This window comes from Pleurodeles waltl, chromosome 3_1 (assembly GCF_031143425.1).
Source record: "Pleurodeles waltl isolate 20211129_DDA chromosome 3_1, aPleWal1.hap1.20221129, whole genome shotgun sequence".
NCBI lineage: Eukaryota > Metazoa > Chordata > Amphibia > Caudata > Salamandridae > Pleurodeles > Pleurodeles waltl.
Genome location: NC_090440.1, coordinates 731936284 through 731956203, shown reverse-complemented (window position 1 = coordinate 731956203; position 19920 = coordinate 731936284). Strand labels below are relative to the sequence as shown.

General features: G+C 43.1%; 1 protein-coding gene across 1 annotated transcript in view; it reads left to right on the top strand.

Moving 5' to 3' along the window:
• DCDC1 (doublecortin domain containing 1) overlaps positions 1-19920 on the top strand; it is a 1098140-nt gene that overhangs the window by 495147 nt on the left and 583073 nt on the right. Inside the window, exons 11-12 of the mRNA XM_069223476.1 lie at positions 3089-3190; positions 5700-5866. Coding sequence (XP_069079577.1) covers positions 3089-3190; positions 5700-5866 — 269 coding nt within the window. The remainder of the gene's footprint in view (positions 1-3088; positions 3191-5699; positions 5867-19920) is intronic.

Genomic DNA, 19920 nt, shown 5'->3' with positions numbered 1-19920 from the left:
GTTCCACCAACAAATCACTGGTGTAGTCATAAAGAGACCAACGCCATCCATAGACGTCAATTCACCAAAATGCCGAGGGCGGCGGAAGTGACATCACGTGCCATTTCATCTTTATTTTCCCTCACACACACACACACTTACACAAACACACATGCACTCATACACACACTCTCTCTCACATACGCACACAGAGCTGCAAGCATGTAGACAACATATATTTAAAAGTGCCTGTTAATTACCACAGCTACTAAGGAGGGTCATATTCCAGCTTAATGTACTGCATTTTTATTACACTAATAGTGAATAATACAACATTATTCACTATCAAAGTAATTTTAAAAAACGTATTAACAACAAGGAAGTGGAGCCCCAAGTAAAGTCCATAAGGACGAGCTGTCCCTGTGTTCTTTTGCCACTTCTGAGGCCAGGGGTCGCAGAGGCAGTGCCACAGGTCACAAAGGGCAAGCTGGGGGTCACAACTGCGTCCGGTGGCGACCCCTAAATGCCATCAGGAGCTGCCACTGATTGAAATGTGTTTAGGTGTTTTCCCCAATCAGTCAATGAAAAAGAGTAGGTCGGAATTATGCGGTCTTAAATCGTTGCCATTTCGATTTAGATGTTTTATAGTGAGAGATGATTTTTCACCAAATGTGATAAAGATTTACCTGAGAGGGTATTATACTTAACTGCCAGAATTATGATGCCACTAACATACATTTTTTCCACCCTTTACATTCCAAAGGCTGGAATTTGCAAAGGACACATTTCTTAAGTTCTGCATTTACAATGCAGTGCACTTAATAGGTAGATATAGGATCCATGAGACAATTGGTGAAGAGATAACTACTTTTAGCGTTATTTCTGTGATGACACCCCCGGGCTTCATACTGGGTGCGTTGATGTCACAACATGTCTTGACGCCATATGAACCTTGATTGACAACGTACAAACAATGCTTCTTTTAAAATATATTTTAATGTTTAAAAAGAATAGCTGATTTTCTGTTCTTTAAACAATCACCTTTTTGTGAAATTGTTTTGAAGTTCGACTAAAGTGCGTTTAGTATAAAGCAATAATCTTCAAAAATATAAATTCATCAAACTATTTTTTGTTAAGGCAATTTTGCGTTGCCCTGACCTATTTTTAAGCTAGGGACGGGGAGTCTAAAACATGATTTATATCACTCGCATTACATTAAATTTCATATGTCAGTTTCTTCAACCAGAGCAAGAAATCTCTGCAGAAATTAAGAAAAATATGCAATTTTGTGATTGTGATGCGTGTAGCATTGGTTGATTTTTATACCGTGCACTTACAGCCATTGACCCACTTCTTGCCACTTCTCCGAAATGTATATGTAATATTCAAAGCTGGGTTGTTTTGTTGAATTCTTCAAATAAAAGTGTGTGGGTTGCTTCTCTATCCAAATGCGGCATGATGTCGAATGTTTGTGCATCGCTTACATCCTGTGACTAAAAGCAGCTTTCCCACACATTCATGCTCTGATTGCCTGTGTTTGACTGGCATTGAACACGGACAATACCCCCTTATTAACAGCCCATTGACACAGAACTGAAACAAGGTCTCCTCATGGTTTACCAAACATTGCATCTTAAAAAGGGAGAAATTCAGTTAATGGAGAGGAGCTGGAATCAAAATGGTCACAGGTGTTTTGAAATTAGAAAATCTTGGTTAAGGGGGTTTAATAAAAAAAAAAAAAAAAATGTGGCAAAGAAAAAAAGTCAAAAAGCAGTGCACTCACCGTCCTTAGGTTTTGTAATACGATGGTAGAGTTTTCAATTTTCTAGGATCCTCTTGGTCAGGTAAGGGTAAATCTTCTGCATAAGATCTTTTCCAGAAATGCCATGTTCCACCTGATAAAAAAAGTTTTTTTTCTTTTTTTTTTTTAGTGTATGCTCTTACTCTGCGTAATGATACCACTTAAGATTGCGCACTTAGCACCATTTAAGCAAAAATCCTAATTGATCCTGATTACTGGCCGCTCATTAAGTGGATTAATTTGGCTGACCACTTGACGCAGTTCTCCATTTACCTCATAGCCTCTTTAAGTACAGGTTTGCAGGCATCAAATGGGTAAAGTAGAGGTGACCCCCAGGTACTTGAGTCTTTGTCAGAGGGAGCACAAAGCTTGGAGGGCCTCTTTTCGTAACATGATATAATCTGCCTCCTCTTTGAAAGCATGTTTAGGAGGTTTAAATTTACTCAAGCACCTCATTATTTTAAATGAGCTTCCTTGACATGGTCTCCTTGACATCTACTTAGTGGATAGTTATTTGTGCTGCAAACGTGCGGCATCTGCTTAGGAAAGATTTGAACAGAGCAAATAAGAGGGTTTCCTGTCCTTGTCTTTCTTGTTGGTATATAGACTGGCATGATGTACATTGTGTATGGCAGAAAATAGGCTTTTAGAAGTAGGAATGGATTGGTCTAACTAAGCCTTGGCGAAACATCATTTTAGGCAGCAGGAACAGGCATGCCCCCTTTAAGAAATCAGGACCCAGGCTTAATCGGAAAGTTGATCTCAAATTAGTAATTTTTCCAGAAAGAACATAATTCTTGCTTTAATATCTGTGACTGTTTTTACCTCCAGCAAAAAGGTAATCGATTTCTCTTGCATTTTTGGCCATACACAGAGTGGTGTTAATGAAGGAATGGGGACAAAATCCCAGACTAACACGAAAGGCAGTAGAGATGTTTTAACCCCATATACGGTCTGAGACACAGAACCCTTATGCAAAATTATTGCTATATTCACAAACCCATAAAGCTTTGACTATGAACTTAAGTCTTGTCAATAAAGTGTTAATGTGTTTTATATTGATTGGTATTGATAATTCATACCTGTGTACTAGTTATAGTAATAATAATTATATTAAGAATACTTTTTAAAAAATTGAAAGAGCAATTAAAAACCGTTTTTGCCAGTTCTGAGTGTTATTGGTTCCAAAGAAGCCATTTGGAAGATCCACATTCAGTTTATACCATTTATAATGTGCTGTCCTAAAAGCTCTTAATTTCTCCTTTAGCAAAATCGAGTGGACATTAAAGTGCAATTTTGTTTTTTCAGTTGCTCGCAAACGGCAGAAACACTGGAGAGCTCACAATTTATGTAACAAAAAAGGAAATGGCATCAAACTCCATAAATGATTTGGAAGATGTGATGATGATGGTAAGTGAGACAACAGATTTCCCTGGATGCTCACAACTTCATTTCAGCAAAATACATTTGTCTAGCATTCTGAAGCTCTGTGGGGCATGTTTTCTTCTTCAACAGCTCTTAAATTGTTAGTATCTTAAGAACTCTATTTTTCTCGAAGTAGCCAAGTGAGCCATCGTCTTTTCCCATTCCTCGAGTCCCAACTGACTGACTGCGCCCTGCGCAACATGCTCTTTACATGTTTACAGGGTACCTTAAACCCACAATCCTATAATAGCTGCAAAAACATCCTTCTGCAAATAACATTTGCAGCAGATATTTGGTGTGTTTTTCCGCAGGGTTACTATCTTTAGGCTAAAGTGTGCAATAATGTACTCCAACTGTATTGATACTGTTCAGGGCCTGTTATTATACATAACGTGCTGATTTGCATTGTAAGTCGACACAAGGTGAGTTCTAATAGTAAGTGTCTGTGTGAATGTAGGGGTAAGTGCAATTTGTGTTCAACTACTAATGGGGCTTTTGGTAAAATGCCTGAAAATTGTATTTGAGCCATTTTATCACTAGTGTGGGGGGTCTAATTGACCCCAGTTACAGGTTTAAAATTGATTTGTTTAGTCATTTTGAAGCTCCAGGTCTTCATCAGCTATCATTCTGGGTATAATTACTTTTAAGTTGCACTTTGGTGCTTATAAGGTATACGATTGACACACACTGAATTCCCAGCCGAAAATATCTTATTCTGATGACATGGCACGTGCCTCCAGCAGCTAAAGCCACTTAGTGTTGCCCAGAGCTTGGGAAGAGCGCTCTTGTCTTTGAGAAACATCCACACTCTCTGGTTAAACCACACCAGCTCCAAAAAGTGATTCCAGGCCAAAGACCCCATTTACTTTCAACTCTGGTATCTATCAAGTTTAATTCAAGAAGCTTGGCCCTGCTGAGACTCTTGATGTGATCATTTTCGATTCTATATCAAAGACTTGAGAAGAACTAATAAGAGAAAGAGGCCGCTTTATGTTACAGCAACTTTACAAAACGTGTCACCCATCAAAAGGTTACTGCCACGCACTCATTGACGCACGTGCACACACACATCCAGCCCGGCGCGTCTGCACACACCCTGATGGGATAGAAAAGGGAGCGTCCATAACTCGCTCTCTCACTTTCGTGGTCTTTTTGACTGCTCACATTTGAGTCTGCCCCATATCTGATGGCATTTGACTTCAAATGTATGTTCTGCTGCTGGAGGCAAGACCTGCAGCATCATGCACTGAGTGTGTACAGAGTGCGCAGCGGATGCCGCAGTGTAATGTGCTTGTCGTACATGCTGCTTGAGTTTTTGTGTCACAATGAAGAGGCTCCTTGGTAACTCCCAAAGTGCTCCATCCCCTCCTGACATTTATTGTTCGGACAAACTCCAGGAGACGGCGCATTGCCCCTTGAAATATGTGCCCTCATTGTAGACATACAGAACGGCTCTGCGATTTTGTAACTGGCCTGTCGATTGCTTTCATTATTCACCAATGAATACAATTATTTTCCACGCGCTTTTCCCATAGTTCCTTTGCATCAATGAAGAAGACGACAAATTCATGATCTCTGTTCACACACATTTTCTTTTTGTGTCCACGTTGTTACAGATTGTGTTCGCTTCTTTAGGAGGAGTTGTTAGTACATCTTAGTAGGGTGCGTAGCATAGCATTTGTCTAGCACTAAAATCTTTTGTACCATTACTTGTCCAATGGCTTCTATTCATTGCTCTTCCACTTGTAGTCCAGCATTATTACTATGAGCCAAATCATCCATATAAACAATAACCTACTCAGCCAACAAACAAGGTGGTAATAAACTTTTGTTTGGTTTGCATATTGGTGAATCTACTTTGGTAGCTAGCAGAAAGGTGGGACACCCTTGTGCTCAGAAATTATGTCTGCCTATGTTTTGACCGACTGTCCACAAAACAATTCAAGTTATGCTTTAGAGTTTTTTGGAGGACTTCAAATTCCACGCGTAAAGTTTACACTGTTAACATCTACTCCATAAGAAATAATACGGTTGCAATGTGGAATGTGCAAGATGTTGCATACAGATTTACGTACACATTACAAGAGAAGCTTGCTGTTTGTCAATCACGTGTTAGCAAGGTTAGTCTGATTTCATAGCTAGAACAAGAGACACACTACATGTTGTTGAAGATAAGAAGTTAAAAAAAATCATAACCTTTAGAAAGTGAGCCTTTGCCACGGAGCAGCTAAAAGCTTGTGCTGCACAACTGTCACATCTACTTCCAGTCTCTGCTAAGGGGGCAGAGCTCAATCATAATCCTGTTGCACCCCCTGCTGGTTAAAAGCCTCTGCTCATTTTGTTACTTTACACAGAGATAAACATTGCACTCAGTTCACATTCTTTTAGCATTTTATATGCATGTAATTATCATTTGCTTGGGTTTCATTTGGGATAAAGTATCCAGAGAATGTCTCGCAGATGTGACCGTGTGTATTGTTCTTTTCCTTGCCAGTTACGTCAAACGATACACCAAAGGCTCCAGGGATCGGGGCAGTTCAACCCGTCAGGCCTCCATTTTGCTGCCATTCGCCTTTTCGATGAGGTTGGCCAGGAAATTAAAAACCCTCTCTTTTTGCGGAATGAGCAAAGAGTGTGGGTTTCTTACGGTGACGATTACAGGTAGGAATTCGTAATGTGCCGTCTCCCTGCTTTTGTCCGCGCTGTTTTTGTCTTTTTTTTCACAAACTAACACCTAAGCAGGCTTAATGACCTACGGACAATCCCCTGTGAAGTTGATTTTATATTCCAAGACAATTTCCGAGGTCTCCTTGAAGGCAGCACTATTTGTGGGATACGACATCTCTGCCTCTGACTCTCTGTCTTAATGCCTTGTCACAGTCCTTGATGTCTGCCTGTCAGCACAGCAAGAGGGATTTTTTCATGTCTGAGTAGTCACCTTAATGATAGCAGATGGAAACACCACAGGAGGCCCAAGCCCATCACACTGTCATTGCAGCAGGCTGCCCTGACCCGCTTCCTGTCTCCGGCTTCATGTCCATGTTTAAAGGAGAAATGGATGGTAATTGAAAAGGGACTTAAGCAAGGTTTGTGAAGCTGTAGACAACATGTTTTCCTGTTATCGCCCAATGTTTTTGTAAATACAAGCTTAACCTTTTAGGCGCCAGTGACAATAAAGTTAAGAAGATCCGGTGGCGAGGATTGCTCGAACTCAGGCTACCAAAGCGGAAAAGCGACGGCTTCGCGGCGTAATAACCTCCACTGCGTGCATTTATGAATTGCTCGCAATTTTGATTTTTAAATCCGCGAATGCAATCTCGTATTTTCAACACACCATGTAAATGCTCTGCGCTTTTGTGATTTTACTAAGTATCCTAAAAATGTGTCTATTTTGACAGAATGCTTCTAGGATCAAGCCGAAAATTGGTTGTCAGGAAAAGTATGCGCATTAATGTATTAGCACCTTCCCAAGATTACTTTTCAATTACCGTTTACATAATTATACGTTTTTGTATTAAAATTATGACAAGACAAATTACCTTCATGATTTTAGATTTTTTGTTAATCCCTGCTTTAAAAATGGAATAGAAACCAGGGTGTGTAATTATAGAGTAGGGCAGTAAAATGACTGCCAAAAAATGAAGCTGCAAAGGGAATAGTTCTCATCTGTAAAGAACCTATCATGGACAAAAATATCTTTAAAATGTATTTTAATTTTTTGCTCTTGTGTACAAGCAAGTTTATTTTGACAGGAAGCTACATTAGGCATTATGTGAATGCAGTATCAGAAGTTATATGTATATACTTGACATAAGGTATACTTTGCTGGATATTGACAACATTGGAATTTAATGGAAACGTAGCTTCTTAAAGAGAAGCTTTATAGATGACCTGACAGTTCAATGTCACTGGCTTGTAAATCCCTAGGCAGAATGGGATTCACTAGTCAAAAGATTCTCTGCATTTTTAAAATATTCAGTGTTTTGCACAAACTTTGGTGGCCACTGGTTCACCAAGTAAATTCTGTTTTGACCACTGTGCTAATGAGAATTATCAATGAAGGCATCCAGATTGTCATTCTGGACGGACATTTTCTGTTGCTCAAGCTCACGACAAAACCTCAGTTTCATACCCCACAACTGCATTGAACACATCTTCTATGACGTACATAAATGGAGGCTTGTTCTATATCTTTTGACCTCACACAGCCAGTGATTGGACTTGTCACTAATATACTGCATGCTTTATTTTACCATGATTATGTTTTAAGTGTTGGAATGGCTATCGTATGACTACCTTATAAGAGGCAAGCTCTGCAGAATGTTGCTTTTTAAATTTTTCTCACTTTCATCTTGCAAGATAATTCATCCTAGAATTCCTCTGTAAGTGGCTCATAACCCTCCTGATTTAGGCATGATGGAATGATCTGCACATGACAAGTAGAGAAAAGTATATCATATCTAGTTTGCCCACAGCGGCTACGACTAAAATGTTAGAGGTCGATTCTCAGCACCAGAAGGATTAGCTTACTACCGCTACAATTGGATTGTGGAACGCAGTGTGAGTTCTCTGTTAAGAACACACTCCTTTCGAAATGTTTCTGTTGGTTATGAATTTGACAACTTCCTTGGAAGAGATCCACTGCTCTGTGACTCAATTTTTGCATTTTGGTACCATATATTCTTTATTTTTTCATAGCTCTTACAAGAGCGCTGCTGGTCCCACCAACTAATTGTCAACTTAACTGTGAAAGAGGCTTCTGGGAGTGACTAAATTGCTGTTTTGAAAGATAGTCCATCCACAACTAGTCTACTATTATATAACCCTGCAACAACACTCAGATTGAGGGTCTACTGCTCATCTCCTTCCTACAGACTAGAGCTTCAAAAGCTTCGCTTACATCTCAATAGCTTGTCCAAGCTACTACAGTTCATCAGAACTGCTGTGGACATATGTCCCAGCAATCAGAGGCTTATATACTATTATACAGTAACCACTCATGGACACTAAATAATTTAGAAAGTAGCAGTATTGATAAATGCACATACATACACCCATAACACATGGGTTGAGCTTTACTGTATTTGAAGATATGGAACAAAGTTTATCCTGGATGACTATAACTTTAGTTCTAGCAGATGTCCAATCAGCCATCTTTTCTTCGGCCCAGTTCTGGTGAAGTGAGATAATACTAGAGATGATGTCCCAAAAGGCCATGCTGTTGGCCCAGCATTGGTGAACAAAGGGGTGTTGTTAACTTGTTGGCTGTGTGGAACTGTTTACACCAAGTAATATACTTAATTCCACTTCAGCAGACAGTAACAACAAAGGGAAAGCAATGTATCCTTACAGAAACAACATGTGCATGTAAGCACTTTAGTTGCTGATGTGTACAATTCAAAGACATTAAAAAAAGTTTAAACATCAATATTGAGATAAGGGAGGCTGGTGTTGTTTGGTACAGCAAACACATGTCAAAGATCTGTGTTGGAAGTGTATCTTTGGCACTGAATCAACCTGTGCCTCCAAGACATAAAGCATGCACATCTATTGGGGCATCAACACTGCATCAACCCTGCGTCACACAAAAGACTTTAACTGTGGGCGCCAGTCAGTACTCAAGGCTGTAGAGGACTGCTGGCAACCTCATCCCTTTACTGTCCCTCGGGTAAAATATTATTTTAAAAACAATGTTTGTTGTATATTTACATATAGTGAACAGTTTTTATCTATCCATCAGCATGCTGACAACACTCATTTATATCTGTGGGGTCTTCTGAGGTGAACGGCCTCCATTTGTAGAGTTGTTTATTGTGATGGAAGCCAAAGTGGAGTTTTTGCTCATTTCCCCAGGAAACCTAATTCTATATTTCACGCCTGGATGTCTGGTATTATCAAGAGTGTTATTTTTCCCATTTTGGTAAATTCTGCCAAGGCTGTAGGATATTTGGCTGATACCTAAGCTTCACTCTTTGATCACATTGATAGAAGGAACATGGATTACTCAGTTTCAGCTATTTTCTTTGAGAGAAATGAAGCACTTTCTTCTCTCTTAGAGGTTTCAATCCTTTGTGCAGGCTCTTGTCTTTTCTCATACATACACATAATAAACAGTCTTGCCTGGGCTCCTTGTATGTGCTCTGTAATCAAAAGAGATAGTTTCAACTCTTTGTATACAAAAAGCCAGAAACCGCCATTTGGCAGCACTCAAAACAGGACTGGCACTAACCAATAGTCTTCAGCTGCGGGTTTCAACTGATGTATCAAGTATGAGGTGGCCTGCCTGTAGAGGATGGTGGACGCATGAAGCTTTCACTCCTCTCCAGCATAAGCAGTTCTCAAGCATATTGATCCATGGCCCAGCTTCCCATGGTGCATTCCTGGGCAGATACATCTCGGGGAAGCCGCAGTAATATCGTGGCTTGGCTGCATTAGTGAAAGGCAACTCCTGGTGGGGGCTCTGATTTGGTGCTCTGTACGTAGGGTGCCCAGGCAGACAAGCTCATGTCAGGCCTCTGAAACGTGGAGCAGGTGTGTGGGAGACAACGCCTGACCTATGCTGGGGGAACTTACTGCAGACTCAAGCTTGATGTGGTGGGGCCCATGCAGTGAAGGCCCGAGAGGATGTCACTCACCTTTTGCTGCATTGTGCTGGGTGGGAGACCTGGAGGACGAAACAGGCCCACTAGTGATTTTGGTGGTGTTGTCTGGGCGACACCCTCCTGGAGGCCACCTGAGGCCCCATTTACCTTCTAAAGAGGAGACAGACTCATTCCAGGATGTGGGGTGCAGTTCAGTGCTTGGGGTGTTCAGCACAGTAACATGCTTGCTACCGGGCCTGCTGGTTGTTGAGTGATGGCCTTTGCCTGGTGGTGCCTAGTAGGCACCTGTGGATATGTTTGCCCACTCCCCCAAACCGAGATGAAAATTTGAAAGGGCGTTGGGGGCTTTCAGGGCATGAGTGAGCACCCGGTGACAGGAAGAAGAGGACTGCTGCCCATTACGACTGCCAAGTGGCAAGTTATTAATGGCACCTTTGGAGGGGGGAACTGATAGTTTGAGGCTTGGCCAACTGTGAGCTAAGGATGGCTGAGACCCCCCCCTTGGGCTGACGGCTGGTCCTGGGTTTGCTTGGGGTGCATTAGCTGGTGGTTGCCATGTAAGACGGCTGGCAATGGGTGAGACAATGGGCAAACCTAGAGTAAAGGACCTAGGCCCATCCATGGAGTGCAGGGAGCGCCCCATTGGAGGGCCCGCTGCTGGGACTGGTTCGAGACTGTTTCACCTGAACTGCATTTGATTTAGGACAGGATTCTGGAGGCCATCGCTGATTTCTAAGATACTTTATAGAAGCAGATAGGCACTGTGACAATGGAGCTGGTCCTTCATATGGGTGACCATCACAACCTTGTGGACAAGGGCAAGGAAACAAACTTGTGGACAAGGTCAAGGAAACAGAGATATTGGTTTAGGAACTGCAGTTGGCACAGCAGTCCCTGCAGGAACAAATGGTGGTTCTCACAGAGTGGGTGAGGGTCTTAGAAAATATAGCTGAGGACGCTGATTGTCATGGTCAGAGCAACAATGTGCAGATCGTGGGGCTGCTTGAGGGTACGGAGGGTGCGATACGGTTGCCTATTTGTACAACTGGATGCAACCAGTCTTTGCCCTCAAGCATTCCCACAGAGTACCTGTGAAGCCTCCAGATTACTGCATTATCATGATCAAGATACCCTGCTCCATAAGGCACACACAGGTGGCTCCTTTCAAATTGATCATGTGGCAGTGAGCATGTTCCCAGACCTCACTGTAGCAGTGCAATCTAAAAGAGCATCTTTCTTGGAAATCAAGCAAGGAGTTACGGGAGGTGGGGTGGCAGTACTCCCTTTTGTTCCCTTCCAAGTTCCAGGTCCTGTTGGATGGAAATACCCATATCTCTATGAACCTTGGGAGTGGCTGGATTGTTACCACATGGGGGGCACAAACTGAGGTGCTTTGGGGGCAAGACCTCGCCTGTGATGGCAGCTGCGGAGGGGTGGACATGATCCGATGAGCCTGGACTGTATCCAGAGATAGACAAAAGCTCAGGTAGACAAAGACAAAGTGGCAGCATTGCTGGCAGCAACTGGGATCACCCATGGTATGCACATGGATTCAGGAGATGGGACCCACTCAGATGGGTGTTCTGAAGAATATGCTTCAGACAATACCACTCTCGTCAAGTGCAGCTTGCCCCAAATAACTCCACAGATGGCTATTGACTTGCTCTGATTTTTTATGTGGCATGTTGGTAAGATGGTTCTGTAGGATGGGGAGGTGTGAGATGGACTGTATAGTGACTTCACCCCCAGGAGTGGCTATATTGGAGGGTGACCTCATTGCCCCACTTCATAGCTGTTGGTGGTACCCTTCTGTCATGTACTGGTCTCCCCTGGTGCATCTGAAACATTGGACAGAACCTGACTGCTTGTGGACTTTGTGGCTGGAACTTGCAGGTGTCTTTAGGCTTGGTTACACACTGCTCACCCTACGTTTGTCATATGTGGGAACGTGGATGGATGGGTGGGGAGTTGTTGGGCTGGAGCAGATATTAACATGCACTACCTGTGAAGTTCAGCTCACCTCCACACCCATCTCTATCCACTTTCTAATGTAAAACGGTTACAGGATATGTACGTCGTTCATCATGCCTAGGGTTTGGTAGCTGGCTGTTTCTAAGCTGTTCTGGGGTTGGGGAATTAGTGTAGGTTTATGTGTTGTTGCTTGGGTTCTGGGGCTGGTACATCCGCTTACTGAGAGGTGACACATACAGGATGGGGGAGGGACAGAGGGGGCTCGGACATGGGCTGTTTTCATTGCTAACGGTGTGACCTAAACAAAGCTTAAACTGTTGCCTCGGAACATCAGGGGCATAGGGTCAGCAGCCAGGTGACACACAGTGCTTATGTTTCTGAAATGCAGTGCTGCGCACATTGCCCTCTTACAAGAGACACATTTTACTACTGTTAAGGCACAGAGTCTCCAGAGGCACATGATGGGGTAGATGTATGCCACAGGCTACTCTGCCTTGGCTCAGTGCAGCCTGATCTAGATTAGGATAGGCGTCTCTTGAGGCCGTACATGTTCAGATTGACAAGGATGGCAGATATGTCTTGGTGGAAGGGAGGCTGGACAGTAAACAATTGACAGTTGGGTATGTTTGTGCTCCTAACCAGAACCAAGTACCAATCCTCACCTGGCTGTCAGTGCAGTTAGGCCTATTCACTGGAAGAGACATGATCATCGGGAGGACTTTATCTGTGTGGTGGATGCTGACCTGAATTGCTCTACCCTGCCATTGTCCGGGGTACCAGCACATAGGAGTGCAAAGGGGTTTCAGGAGCAGATACACAGCTGGGGCATAGAGGATGTTTGAAGGATGCAATATGGTGGGGAACAGGATTACTTATTTTATTCTAGTGTGCCCTCCATGTCAGATTAGATACATTTCTGGGTTCTCCACCCCTCTGCCAGTTTGTCTACCACACTGAGTACCTTAGCCGCATTATCTCTAATCATAGCCCGCTGTTGATGGAAATGTGGCTGTGGGCACCTCTGCCGGTGATCCCCATGAGGTGCATATGCTCAAATGACCCAGAGGATGATTCATATCGGGAGAGCCTCCAGGAGTTCATCTCAGAGTATTTTGAGTGTAACTTGGTCACAGTATCTGACTGTCTCACTGAGTGGGAGGCCTTTAAGATGGTCACCAGAGGGTATTACATCAGTGCGACAGTGGGAGCGCTGAGGGACTTCGAGGGAGATTTGGTGTTGTTGGATGGGACCATACATGGCCTGGACAATTATGTGGGCAGCGACCCTGCATCTGGGGTATGGTTGGCAGAGGCCAAGGAATGATACAGTGCCATAGTTATAAAGAATATGTTTCTAGGGTCCATGATAGTGAGGGTAAGGCGGACAGATTGCTGGCTTTGCCAGTGCGAACTGAGACCTCAGAGGCACCGATTACTCATTTGATCATGCAGGACGGGAGCAGGTGTACTCCCAAGTATATATTAACAACACATTTGGGAATTACTATATTGTATTATACAAGGGGCAGTCTGAGGGGCTTGGGGGGGTATGAATACCTCCCTGTCTTCCTTGACAATGCAGAGTCTTGCCCCGGATATTGCGGGCGGGCCCCCTTAACCCTATAGGAATGAAATGTGGAATTGTACTCTGCATTTGCCAGTTTATTGGCCCCATGGTTGGCTGACGTTTATGCTAAAGCACTGGAGAAATGAGAACTCCTGGCTACAACCAGGGATACATGGGTTATTCCCCCCTCCCCATAAGACCGACTAGCATGGCCTATTGGATTTTGCCCATGCTGAACATAGATTTTAAGATCTTGAGCAAAATTCTTGCCATGTGTCTGCTTCCACATATGCAAGCATTAATGCACCCAATCAATGTGGTTTCTTTCCACAGTACAATACTTCCTTTAACCTGCGCCGATGTATTTGGTGTTACTTACTCCTCGGCAGAAAGGTGGAAACCAGACGGGACTGGTGTCTGTTGACCTAGAAAAGGTAGTTGACACCATTAGTTGGGCCTAGATGGAAGCGGTTGTGGTCAAGATGAGGTTGAGGGCTGCCTGGCTGGCATGGATGCCTTATTGTATACCAATCCCACTGCCACGGTCCAGACAGAGCCCGATTGTGTCCGGCTCCTATGACGTGCACTGGGGTACTAGACGAAGGTGCCCGCTGTCCCTGGTCTTTATTTGCTGTTGCTATTGAGCCATTGGCAGAGTTGTGCAGAATGTGGGGCCAGGGAAGGGGCATTGAGGTGGCTGGAAGTGAACACATGATATTATTAAATGCTGATGGTTTGTTGTTGTAGGTGTCTGACATGGAAATGGATGTCCCCTTCATGTTGCGGTTAGTGCATGAATTATGGGCAGTATCTGGGCTTACTATGAATATGGCGAAGGCATGTCTTTCCCATGCTTTCAGGGTCGAGCAGGCTGAGGAAACTGGTACTGGTAGTTCACTGGGCACCCTCCACCTGCCACTACCTGGGGATACAAATTTATCACAAGCTGGAGGATTTGCAGGAGGTCAATCTTTGGGAGGTGTTACGCTCCTTGTGGGGATCTGTGGCTTTTTGTTGATTGTTGTGGTTCCCTATCATAGCAAGGATTGCATCAGTCAAGATGATCATCTTGCTCTATTATTTCACTAACCTCCCCGCTTGGGTGCCTTTTGCATGGTTTTAACAGTTGGACTTGTTTCTTTGGTAACTTATATGGGATGGTGGGCGACACAGGGTGTCCTTGCACACAGCCTGGTGGCCCATACTTGAATGGGGCTTAGGGGTGCCAGAGTTTGAGCTGTGTGTTTTGGCTGCCCAGCTGAGATGGATCACACAATCGCTAGACAGTGCAACCCTGGCTGAATTGGGACCGCTTGGGGCTGCTCCTAATCAGTGATGCGCTGTTGGCTTGGTTTTTACCTAGAGTGTCTCAAAGGGGGATAGATGGCTTGCTTCTGGCCATGGCTGTCTGCTGCTGGAGGCATTGTGTCTGGTGAGTGTGGGAGTGTCCTTTGTACACTCCCTCTGGGAGGGCTCCCAAAGGTGACCCTCCCATGTTTTTCTTGACAGCACTCTTTACACTGTAGACCAAAGTGGGGTTGGTGACAGTGGGTGACTGTTTCAAGGCCTCTACATTAATTCCTTTAGATGCCCTTAATGATGTGCATGACTTGCCTTTGGACAGTTCCTTAAATATGAGGCGTTAGCTCGCACATTTACGGGTCTCTTAGATAAAGGGGTGGATGAACCCAGACGCACAACGCCCTGCATTTATTTTTGTCCCAGAGAACAGGTAGATAGCTAGTGTGATGGTTTTATGGTGCCCTCAATGGGATGATACCAAAGTCCTTAGCTGGTATTAAACTGAAAAAGGATGGAATATTGGGATGGGATATTTCAGGCCAGAAATGGGCACGGACACTAGCTTACACACATAGGGTCTTCTGAAATACTCATCTCAAGGGCATGCAATTTAACTATATCCATCAGACCTACTGTGGGAAGCTAGCTCTGTATATACTATATAAAAATGAGATATAGGAGGTCATCATGACGACTCCTACTGCCATGGCAGTAGCAGCCGCTGGGCTGGAGATAAGAATCTCCAGCCCGGCGGTAGCTATTGTACCGCCTCAGGCATTTTGACCCTGCCTACCGCTGTGGCGTTCGTCACACCATGAAAATCCTGGCGGTAGGCCCTATCAGTGACAGGGAATTCCTTCCCTGTCACTGATAGGAGGCCCCCTCCCCCAAACACACCCCAGAATGCCCCCTCCCCTCCATCCGTGCTCCACCCTTCCAATCCCCCACCCCCATACACACACACACGCAGACACGCACCACACATACACACACTCACTCACACAGGCATACAAGCATTTATGCACGCATACATCCATTCATTCATGCACACATCCGTACCACATTCACACTGACATGCAGACACGCATTCACATATCTATTCATACACACATTCTCACACATGCATACATGCAAGCACACAACACTACACACTCTTTCGCATTCATGCACACACTCACACATTCATGCACACACACCCCCACACACACACACACACAACACCCACCCACCCCCTCCCCTGTCGGTAACCCAACTTACCTGGATTCAGGGGGTCTTCCGGCAGGGGATGGGACGGGGCGCTGCTACCACCAGCAGATTATTTTTCATAATACTGCTGGAGGCGGTCTACTGGCATGGCGCTGCTGGTGGTAGCAGCCCCACCTTAACGCCGTCCGTCAGTATGGCCACAGCCAGATTTCCATCCTTCTTGTGGTGGAAATCCAGCTGTGGTCATTATTTGGCGGACGGCTGTTAGTCGTGGCGACGTTCGTTTGCCGGCTGTCGCCGCGGCAGTAGGCGGCACTTACCGCCATTGTCAAAATGAGGGACATAGTGTGTACAGAGTCGAGTGGATCTCCAGAGGCTTAACAGAGGCTAAAGTACATAATACTAATGCTCTCGTTTGTGATAGTGTGGTCGAGCTGTTAGGCTTATCGGAGGGCAGCACAAAACATTTGTGGTACACACAGTCAAGAAATGAGGCACACACTCAATGACTAACTCCAGCCAATGAATTTACATAGGAAAAATATATTTGTTATTTTTTTTCCCGGAACCAAAAGATTCTCATTGCAGGTAACTATATTTGTAAGTATGTATCAAGCACATGTATCAAATGCACCTTTTTTAAAAAGTTTGGCAAATAAAACAGTGCACAGGCAAGCAACAGTTTTCACTTTCAAAAGCTGACACAGTTACATTTTCATAGGAACCAATGCAGTCCTAGGGGAGGAACAGTGTTAGTGCAGTTTTGCGGTAAGTACTCGACTTACAGGTACGGTCTCCGGGGGTTAGGATGTCCACAGGTCACGGTTCAAGGTGACCCAAAACTTGCACTACAAGAATCCTAATAGTTCTGAACCTGTTTCTGTGATACAGGAAGAAAGTTTGAATGAAGAAAATATTAAAATAAAGTATCCTATGGTGTTTGCGGGTGGGATAGGTAGGTTAACTGTTTTGCAACACAGAATTGTATTGAAAGATGATGCTGTACCGGTCACACTCAAAGCTAGAAATATTCCTATGGGGATTAGAGCCGAGATAAGCAATGAGTTAGAGAAATTACTGCAGGCAGGAATCATTGAACAGACTGATTCATCTGATTGGGTTGCTCCTTTGGTGGTGAAGAAAGCCAATGGCAAGTGGAAGCTATGGGTAGATCTGAGAGATTTAAATAAAAATATCTTGGTGGACCAATTTCCTTTACCAAAAATTAACAAGATGGTTGCGCTCACAAAAGGCATGAATTGGTTCACCATAATCGACCTAACCTCAGCTTACCATCAAGTGTCTTTACATCCTGATAGTCGCAGGCTTACTGCATTTATTACTCCATTTGGCTGCTACCAATTTGCAAGAGTACCATTTGGATTGGCGTCAGCAGAGGCCACGTTTCAAAGATTGATGTTCAAATTGTTTAAGGATGTACAAAATGTCATGTTTTTTCAAGACGATATACTTAACATGGGTAAATCAAGAACGGAACATGATGCCAAACTGAAAGAAGTTTTAGAAATTCTCAATGTTAAAGGTCTCACAGCTCAAAATTGCAAAAAACAAGGATACGTATTTCGGTCATGAGATAAGTGTGAAAGGAATTGAACCTAAATCAGAATTGGTGGAGGCTGTAAGAAGTACACCAGTTCTCGCCAATAAGGATGAAGTAAAGTCATTTTTAGGTTTGGCAGAATTTTATGCTAAGCATGTACAAAATTTTGCCAGTAAGACTCATCCCATCAGGCAATTATTAAAGAACAAAATGTTTTTTGAGTGGACGAAAGAGTGCCGAGAAGCGTTCACTTTGATTAAAGATAATGTTAAAAGTGCACTAGCCCTTCAAGGGTTTGATCCCGATTTGCAGACTATTGTAACAACTGATGCAAGCAACAAAGAGATAGGAACGGTGCTCACGCAAGTCGATTCATGTGGAAAGGATTGTACGACTGCATTTGGTTCATGTTCTCAAAGTGAAACTGAGGAAAGATATTCTGTTATTGAACGGGAAACTTTGGCATGTGTGTGGGGTTTAGAGCATTTCAGACAGTTCTTTTGGGGTGTGAAAGTAATTTTGTGAAGTGATCATAAACCTCTCACAAAAAGTCTCACAACAGGTGGATTGTTCAATGCTTCCCCAAGCATAGCACGGTTATCTATAAAGCTCTTAGACTATAAGTATGAAATACAATATGTTCCAGGGGTAAAAAACATTACTGCAGATTTTCTGAGTCGGTTACCTCTATGGACACAGGGCTCTACCTGGTGTGAGATGGAAGGTGAGTGTGTGGCAGAAATTATGGAAGGTATGCAGGGAATTTCAAATGAAGAATGGTCTACGGCCACAGAGGAAGATCACATTTTATCGAAGGTACGTTCTTTGATTGTGGGTGGTTGGCCCAACAAAAATGAACTAGAAGGGAATTTACATATATTTTGGGAGTTAAAACAAGAATTATCCTTAAAGAATAAACTGGTACTACGCAGGGGCAGACTTCTTCCACCAGAAATTCTTAGGGACAAATTGTTAGATATTTGTCCTAAAGGGCACTTGGGATTTCTAAAACAAAAAATAGAGTGAAATAATTATATTGGTGGCATGGCATTGATGTGGCCATTGAGAGGAACGTGAGGAATTGTATTTTATACAATTAATCAGAGAAGAATTTGTTAACATTTAAACCACCTATGTACCCGTTAACTTGTCCTGATATGCTGTGGGACAGAGTAGGATTAGATATGATGGGACCAATTTATGAGAGTGGGGATGCTAAGAATATTTCAGTATTAATCCATCATTTTTCAAAATGGCCTGAGATGAAGATTACAACAAGAATGGATTCCTCAACTATTGTGACATTTTTGGATAAAATATTTGTGAGAGAAGGGTTGCCTAAGGTTATTGTGATGCATAATGGACCTCAATTGATGTCTGGAGAGTTTTAAATGTTTTTGGAAAGGAATCGGATAAAACACAACACCACATCAGTTTATCACCCAGCTGGTAATGGGGTGGTAGAATGCTTTAATAGAGTCCTAAAGAATGCCATTCAGTTAGCCAACAGTGCGGGTTTACCATGGAAGAAAAGAGGTGTGGAAGACAGTATTGTCATACAGAATTACTCCTAGTGATGTCACTGGTTTTAGTCCTTTTGAAAGAATGAGGGGTAGGATCCTGTTAGGTAAGGATAGTGTTGGTTGGATTGCTAGGACTAGAATAAGTGATTGGTCCCCAGATGTGGTCAAGAAAAATATAAGAATCAAACAGAAGCATACTAAGGAAATGTATGATGCAAAACACAAATGCAAAGTAGTAGAGGTATTTGCAGGAGATTTAGTCAGAGTGAAGATTCCTGGTTTTAAATGTAAAGAAGCATGAATATTCTATCCACCACTAATGGTTAAAAAGTTTTCTGCAACTCTGTGGTACTTAGTGATGGGAGAGTATGGCATGTAAGTAGGGTTGCACCATATAAAGGTTGGAAAATTGATAGGGCGCACGATAATACTTGGTTGAGGGATGAAATGATTAATAGTAAAACACAAGAGATACAAAGGTTGGATAAGGAGGGAGATATGCAGGAGAACATGATTCCGCAAGGGAACAGAAGTCAGCAGTCTACATGACAAAGACAAGGAACTGGTGTTGCTCTTCAATAATCTAGCAATGTGGATGGAGGATTGAGAACTCACACTGATGTCAGTAAATATGGTTGGAAAAGAATCAGATCTAAAAGACTAAAAGATTATGAATGTAATGTTTAGGAGGTTATCTGTATATAGCTTTATGTAATTCTTATGTTCATAGTTTTAGTGTATATAGCTATATGCTGGTAATCATATGTCCCTAGGTAAATGTTTACTGTATTAGTTATGTTTATTAGTTGGCAATGTATTTGTGTTTCCAAGAAGAGGGGATGTGTTACATATATGGTAGAATTGTGTGTGTGGGTGGAATTTAGAATGTAGAAACATAATGGAATGGAAGGATGGAATGTGTGTACAGAGAAAGACGAGGCAACAGGAGTTGGAGTCGGGGCTGTATCGCTATTACTCACCAA